General features: G+C 46.5%; 1 protein-coding gene across 3 annotated transcripts in view; it reads left to right on the top strand.

The window, feature by feature from the left end:
• Positions 1-3,195: 3,195 nt before the first annotated feature.
• The window catches only part of INTS6 (integrator complex subunit 6), a 78,881-nt gene continuing 73,873 nt past the window's right edge, over positions 3,196-8,203 (top strand). The window contains exons 1-3 of one of the 3 annotated variants that reach the window (XM_043891588.1): positions 3,196-3,838; positions 4,260-4,337; positions 5,161-5,310. In XM_043891588.1, the coding sequence (XP_043747523.1) occupies positions 3,728-3,838; positions 4,260-4,337; positions 5,161-5,310 (339 nt within the window). In that variant the 5' untranslated portion in view covers positions 3,196-3,727. Of the gene's footprint in view, positions 3,839-4,259; positions 4,338-4,380; positions 4,689-5,160; positions 5,311-8,203 lie in introns of those variants that run through there. The other 2 variants (XM_043891589.1, XM_043891587.1) reach the window with 2 other exon arrangements.

The raw sequence follows: 8,203 nt of genomic DNA, 5'->3' as shown, positions 1-8,203 counted from the left end.
AATAAACATATGATGAAATTTTCTGTTGTCTATATTGGTGCCACATTTATAGTTTTTTTTTTTCCCCTTTAGTTTGCAGATTTATTTTAGGAGTTTTAGGTAATGTAATAACTCCAAGGTTATGTGAATTTTTAGTTACTGATTACTACTAGAGGCTAGACACATGCATTATTCTTATACTTTAGGCATATAGTTCATAATCAGCAATATTTAAGATTCATCTGAACAGCTTTTTAAAAAATGAGGTGTTGAAGGCTCATCGCAGTTTTCCTGTATCACTGTCCTCTGGGCTTGGGGGTTTGGTACCTTCATTATTAAGCTCTATTGATAAAGCTGATGCACATCTTCTGGCCCAGAACCACAGGTTTAAGACATCATCAACTGACAGTTTAATTGTCAACCAGAGTCACTAAGAATAAACTTGGCCTACTTCACAGTTTTGTCTAGGGACTACTCGTCAATGCTTCCTGGTTTCAGATGGCCTTTTGATTTGCTGTCTATGTATGTCCTGATTTCTTTCCTGTTTTGCCTCGGGGCTTTGCCGCCCAATACTTCTGGGCATCTCAACCGGAATCCTGGTCTTTGATCTCAGGTGCCACTCTAAGGGTAGTTTCTGGCTATATGCCACAGGTTGGCTCCTTGGACTTGGCTCTCCTGATCTTTGTGTTTAATCCCAGGTCTATCTTATACCTCCACTTATGACCCCAGTGCAACCATCTACCAACTCCATGGAGTTGGGGAAGAAAGACCATGCTGGCTCCATTGGAAATGATTTCAAGTTACAGTAATAGCTAAGGTCAGTGTTAACGCATGCTCATCTACTTCACTGTAGTTTGATTCCTTTCAAACTACTTTGTACTAACTAAAAACTCCAATTTATGTGGAAAAAAAAATTCCTAGCCTGGCATAAAGACCCTCTGGACCTGACCCACCTTTCTGGATCTTATACTGTTCTTCCTGTATCTGGTGCTCCAGCCTAAGCTGAACTTGATTGCTCCCCAAGAAGCCACTGCCAGTGCTGTGCTAACTTCTTTTCTTTACTACATTTTTAATGTCTAGAACGGATTTTCACCAGAAGCTTCTTTTCTTTTACCCACATATTCAAATCCTATCAATCTTTTAAAGCAGTGTAAGCAGTGTTTCTCAAATCTGAGAAATGTAAAAGAAATTCTTATGATTCTAGAGAATACATTTTCTGACAGGCAGGAGTCCATAGACCACAGTTTGAAAAGCATTGACAGAGAAAACTGGGGACAAATTCTATGAAGAGTTCTTTCAGTTGCAAATTATCACTTTGAAAAAAAATTTTTGTCTTTGTAACTTATAAAACAATTTGAATATTGTCATTAAAATAAAAACAAAAATTTTAAAGTATCAAGGAACTCTTAATTCTTATGTCCAGGTCTAGGATTCCATTTTGAGAAACACTGCTTTAAGGGACCACTTAAACTTACTGACCCTAGAAAATGTTATTTCCCCAGGGAAATAACATTTTCTCTTTTCTGAATTATTTAGTATCTAATCACTTTTTGTTCTGTAGTAGCTAATAATATATGGGCAATATTTTTCTAGAAAAACCTTAAGTTCTTTGAAGGCAGGGACAATAATCATTTTTAACTCCACTTAGTAATCTCTCTACTCCACCTTATTTTGTAGTCTAAATCTCTTAAAAATACTTTACTCTTCTATGGAACCTACTCACAGAACAGCTTATTGCTGAACTAGCCCTACTATAACAAAAGTTAAGAGACTATCTTAAATGTTAGTAAAAGTCCAAGTTAAAAAATTCAAAATTTAAAAAAAATGCCACAAAACATGTTTTATGTTAACAGTAATAGGAACAATTTCTTTCAATGACCAGTAGGCAAATAATTAAGAATTTCAGAATAAACCACAGAAATGTAAGGCTAGTAGGGGAGTCTTGTCTTATATGGGTTGTATGTCCCTAAGTCAAACTGTCGATTAGTATATTTGAGGAAACTTTTCCTCGAACATTTAAGATTCATTATGTCATCCGGCTTGATGACAGGGGCTGGTTTTTAACCGATACTGTCTTCCCTCATGCAGTATTTGGATCGAGCCTGATACAGTGTATGTGAAAGAGCACTGGAAGGGTTATGGAGAACCAATCTTATGTGTCACCTGGGCAGCCAGGTCAGTTTGTTTAAATAAAGAGTAATGGATTATGATTTGCCAGGGTCCCTTTTAGCTCTGAAAATTAACATTCGATGGTTCTAAGTAAATATGGCTTGACAGAGGTTACTTCTTTGGGTAAGAAGGGTTATTTCCCTCCCAGTATAAAAAGGGCAGTAAACAGTTTATCGATATTTGAATCTTTCCCCACTGTCCTTTTAGGGCTGAATTGGGGGGGTGGGGGTGGGGGTAAGGGTTTGTATGCTTTTCAGTGGTTTCCTGCAACGAGATGGGTACTGGCCAGGTCCAGCCCTCGCCCTCGGTCGCTGCCCAGGGCCAAGCGCGGCTGCGGGCTAGGGTTGCCCCTGGTCCCCACTCCCCAGCGGGAGCGGTGTGACTCGCGGAGGAGATTAGTCCCTGGTCATAAACAACCTCTCACTTCCCATCCCCCGCCCCGGGCCCGCCCGCGCCGGGGCCGGCCCTCTTAGGGCCAAGGAACCTCCTCCGACGACCGCCGGTGCGGAGCCCTCCTCTGGGGGGCGACCGCGGGCCTGCCGCTGACTCCTACCCGGGCTTTTGATCACGCTACTCATCCCTCCTCACTGGCCCACAGGGAAGGGGTTCGCTACTGAAACCTCGGAAGAGGAGCTGAGGCCAACCTCCATTTCCCTTCCCCCGACCCCTACCACCTCCGACAGCCAAGGAAAGGCCGCCGTGCCTGACGCGCAGACTCACAGCCGCGCCGGCCCTGGGCGCGCCGACGCGGCCCCCGCCCCACGGACCTTCCGTGGCCAGTCCCCGCCCCTTCCCGGAGCCCGCCTCCGCGTCGGCCGGCCCGCCTGCTCGCCCCTCGCGCGCACCCGACGCCCCGCCTCTGCGCGTGCTCCCTAACTGTTCCCGGAGCCGGCCTCCAAGCTTCCCCCGCCCCTGAGCTGTTTGAATATGCTAATAAGAGGCCAGGGGCCAGCCAATAGACTAGCGGGGCGGTGCGTCACGTGGCCCGAGGACGTGTCAGAGGGCGGAGCCTCTGCGGCCCCTGCCCGAGTTAAAACCGGAGTGTGAGAGAGAAAAGCGCTTCAGTAGCGAGAGGGGCTGAGAAAGTGGTGACACCGCCGGGGTGCGGAGGGAGTCCCTGAAACTTCTCCCAACAGCCCCAGGGCCAATCTCCCCTCAGCCCACTCCCCTCTTCGCCAGCTCCCAGGTCCCCACTCCCTGCGCCGGGGGTGGGGTAGGGAGCCAGGCCCGTCTCCCGCTGGGACACACACAGGGGCCGGGAGCGGGGACGGGACCCCCGAGGCGGGGGGGGAACGGACCGACAGACAGACGGCCGGGCGCCCGCCCTAGCGGGCAGGCAGGCAGGAGGAGGCGGAGGAGGCGGGGGTACGACGGGGAGGACTGGGTCCGGGGAGTTTCCTCTCAACTATCGGGGGAGAAACTCCCCGCAGCCGGAGGAAAGACCCAGACGGTGTTTTCCTCCCGGGGGCCGCGCTCCCCCGCCCCGCGTTAGCGGCGGTTGCCGCCGCCGCCACCGGCGCCTCCACCTCTTCCATCTCTTTCTCCACCACCTCGGGCCCCGGTGTCCCCGGCCAGCACTATGCCCATCTTACTGTTCCTGATAGACACGTCTGCCTCTATGAACCAGCGCAGCCATCTGGGCACCACCTACCTGGACACGGCCAAAGGCGCGGTAGAGACCTTCATGAAGGTACCGACCGACCGAGCCCGGGGGGCGACCTCAGCCCGGCGGCCCGAGGGCGGCAGGGGTTGGGGGGAGGGCGGCCGGGGGCGGCGAGGCGGAGGTGTCGGGGACCTGACTGCGGGAGCTGCCGGGCTCGGGGACCCCCTCCCCCACCGCGCGGGCGGCCGGGCGCTGCGAGCCGGGCTCGGCAAGGGCCCGGGCTCCGGCCCCGGGCGGTGTGTATGTGTTTGTGGGGCCGGTGTGTATGTGTGTGTGTGTGTGTGTGTGTTTGAGTGTGTCGGGGGGGGGCGGCCGCGGCGTGTGCGGTAACTGTGGTGGGGGGGGCGGCGGGGCCGCTGGGCGCCCCTTCTCCGCCTGCTAACCTCGCCTGTGTGCTTCCCTCTCGCCCGCCCTGTTCTGCTCCCGTTTTCCACCCGTTCTCCCGCAGCTCCGTGCCCGGGACCCTGCCAGCCGAGGAGACAGGTATATGCTGGTCACTTTCGAAGAGCCGCCCTATGCTATCAAGGTAACAGCCCTCGCCCTCCCCCTCCCCGTCCCCGTCCCTTCCTCTCGCCCTCCCCGCCCCCCCCATTCACCCTTCCTTATGCTCCCCTCCCCCACCCGCTGTGCTCCAGGCGCTGAGGTCTTTTCCCCTGCGGGCTCCCACCCCCTCCCCCCGCTCCGGAGCGTCCCGGCGCGGCGCGGAGTCGCCGGGCCACCGCCGTCCCCTCCCCAGCCTGGCCCGGCGGCGGCGGCGGCGCGGCGATCAACATGGCCGACATTTCCCCTCCGCGGCGTGAGCGGCAGCAATGAACTGTGGGGGATATTTATTCAAGTTAGCCCGAGTGACAGCCGGGCCCGGCCGCGCAGAGCCCGGGTTTGCATTAAAGGGGAATCGGCCCGAGGCCCGGGCGGGCCGGCGGGCGGGGGGCTTACGGTGGGGGGTGGGGTGGGGTGGGGTGTAGCGGGGCCGGGTCTCCGGATTCTCCCCGATAGGGCCGCGGGGCCGGTGGGACAGCTCCGGGTGAACTTCGGAAGTGCTGCTCACTTCTGCTTTCCACCACTACCTCTGCATCCCCGGATTTTTGGGCATGAGGTTGGGGAGTGCATCTCCCCGGGAAGTTATGAAGTATTAAGGCTGGTAGCTACGGAAAGCTGTAGAGCCAGCAGGTTTATTCTCGGCCACCTCTGGAAGAGAGTTTCCTTAGCAGAGAGACGGCATTGACACTACCCCAAACCGTACAGTAAAGTCGAGCAGCCGCTTGGTGAACGGCAGATTGTTAACAGCCGTCCCTGTGTACCTGGCTTTAAAAGATGAAAAAAAGAAATTCTCACATTTTTCTTTTCAGGCCGGATGGAAAGAAAACCATGCAACGTTTATGAATGAACTGAAAAACCTTCAAGCTGAAGGACTTACGACTCTTGGCCAATCCCTAAGGACAGCTTTTGATTTATTAAATTTAAATAGATTAGTAACTGGCATAGACAACTATGGGCAGGTAGGTTGAATATTAAGGTGGAAACACAGTTGATTTTTCTTTCTGTGGACAAGCAGCCCAGTCCAAAAGCTATATACCGTGAAATACAAATATGAAACATTGCAGATTAAAATACAGTATGCACATAATACAAAAGTGGAATTCTGACCACACTGTATATGGTTTTATAGCCCTCAAGGTTTTTTTTGTTTCTTAAAATGTATTTGGGTTCAGAATTTGAATCTGAATGCTGTAAAGTTGACATAAATTTAGTTTTAATCCCTTAAAGTTCACTCAGGAAATAAAAGGAAAACATGCTGTTTCACCACACTGTTTCTCTGATGGCCTACCCACTGGCAACTGCAACCCTTGCAATGACTGACGGACACTAGTTAATTAAAGTGATCTTAAAATGTTAGAGGAAATTATTCTATTTGTTGTAAAAGGGCTTAGTTTAACCGTGTTGTATAACAACTCTGAAAGGTAAAAAGAATTTCAGTGTACTGGCTGAGTACATTAAGATTTCTCAGCTTGTGATGTGTGTCCAGTAAGCCACTGCAGGAAGAATTCTGAAACCATTCTTGAATTAAATGGCAGGTCCAGAATTTTTTAAACTCCCAACCCTTGGAAAAGAGGCTGTTGGAAAATTTGAAAGAACCCATTCTTTCTCCCTGAATTCCCCCAGTTCCTCTAATGCTCTTGCTCTTAGCTGTCTGAAGATGAGACAAGGTATTTAAATCACATGATGAGTCAGTATGGGATAATGCAAGGTGGTCCATTATGACACTTTTGAGGTAACTGGCCCAGGAAGTAAAGGATGACAGTTTCTATGTTGTGCAGAGCACCATTAACCACAGTGACACGTTTTGGTATACATTTTATTCTTTTCACAAATTCCATGAGCCACACTTTTCATTAGTTTCACAAGTTTCAGGGAAATTCTTCCCACAACTACAGCCTTTGGTTTCTTTTCTATACAGGAGCAGAATTGTTTTCTTGTTTTAGAAATGTTTATACTTCAGTTCTTAGGGATAACTATTCACTGCCTGAACATTTTTGGAAATGGTTGAATGTAGTCCTATTGTTTTTAAAGTATACATTTCAACTTGGAGTCAGTTTGTTTCTGTTTTTATGGAATTGTACTTCCATTGTTTAATTAGTAAATGTGTATTTTCTTTACAATAATCTTTATGTTTTCTCTTTCTATGCTGCTTTATGTTTGAGCTATTAGTAATTTAGGCAGATTTGCCATGAACTTTTCAGTTTCTTTCTTTAAAATAATGGTTTTATTTCCCTTTCAGATTCCTTTGTTATCTATAGTACTATGCAGTCTTAGTGCTTAAGGTCTTGATCTAAACTTTGAGTTCAAAGTCAGATAAGAAACTTGCCCTTACTCAGTTATCCTTATTTCCTTATTATTAGGTATATTTATTTGGTTGTTAGATTGTCAGCATATAGCGGAAGTATTAATTTTCTGTTTTTCTGCATCACATTTTGTAAGTGGGAAAGACTTTTAGACATATTTACTTCCTACCTCCTATTAAAAATATTTCTTAGATGTTTCCTTAGAAAAAACTGTCATGGAGAGACTGAGGACATTTGTAACTTAAACCTCTATTTTCTTTTTCACAATTGCCGTCTTCCACCAGGGAACACTTAAGTTCTTGTCTCTAAAGTTCACGAAAGTTTGAGGTTGAATGTGGTCCCGCTGTGCTCTTAACCACTCGCACCAAGAGAAGAGCCTGGAGATGAGGATGTTTTTGAATGTCAGGATTTATTGATTCAACAAGGTGTAGAGATTATGCCTTTTAGTTATTTTGATGAATGAGTGAAGAGGCAAGGAGTAATATCCTGAGTTGGCACATAAAAATGATACTAGCATTAAAGTAACTTTGGAAGCCATAATTTTCCAAATGAAAATGACGATTGAGTAGTCTTTTAATTAGAAGAAAATGTCTTTTCAGAAGCCATTTTTCATCATGAGGTTTTTTTTCTTGCTGATTTAAATACATATTTTCTTGTTAAAAAAGACAAATGATCAAGAATTTTGAATGTTTCATTTATTAGTGAATAGTTCATATGTTTTCTTTGTGAGATTGTCTGCCTATTTTTTGTGGAATAACTATTTTCTGTAACCTCAGTGTTTCTACATTAGTACTTCCCCTCTCATGCTCTGTTCTAGGATCTGTGGAGCCCATAGTACTAAATACTTCTGTATAATCTCAGTAGTTGAAGGAAATGAGAAAAGGTGAGCTAGATGAAAGGGCATATTGAGTTTACAAAGCGTCTAAAAACCTTTATATAAGCTTCTGAAGAAGTTTTCCTAAAACACTTAAATGGAGTTTATATATATCTGCATATTTATGCAGATACCTCCACACGTTCCTCCCACTCACATACGTGCACATACGGGTTTCCAGAATCAATTCCAAGAGTTTTTAATATCTATTTATTGCATAAGTTTCATTAACATACTTAAAACATGTTTGAGCTATTAGCTAGTATCCTAAGAACTTGCAGGGCATCAGCAAGGTTAAAGTGGCTGAGAAAAAAATGGTTCTTCGTGAATGTTTTCTCAAGCACGTTGGATATCTCACTAATAAATTCCTTGCATGTTGAAGTCCTTATAAATAATCTTGACAATTAGTATCATTTGCTGATATTTCTACACTCATGATGTGTAGTCAGTCTTACAAATTTTAGTAACTTAGTCAATTGCTTATCATTGCAGCTAAATCGGATAAATTTTTTTTTACATGTGTTCACCGGGGTTTCAAATAATGCTGAGTTTTTAAGAGCCACTAAAAATTTGATCCTGCCTTAATATCTGTTGGACATGTCTATCTGATTAAAATTTCATATGTAGATTGGTTGATTTTTCATACTTTAGCAAGTTGTTCTGTCAATATTTTCA

The sequence above is a fragment of the Cervus elaphus genome, chromosome 30 (genome assembly GCF_910594005.1).
Source record: "Cervus elaphus chromosome 30, mCerEla1.1, whole genome shotgun sequence".
NCBI lineage: Eukaryota > Metazoa > Chordata > Mammalia > Artiodactyla > Cervidae > Cervus > Cervus elaphus.
This window is presented reverse-complemented; position numbering and strand designations above follow the sequence as displayed.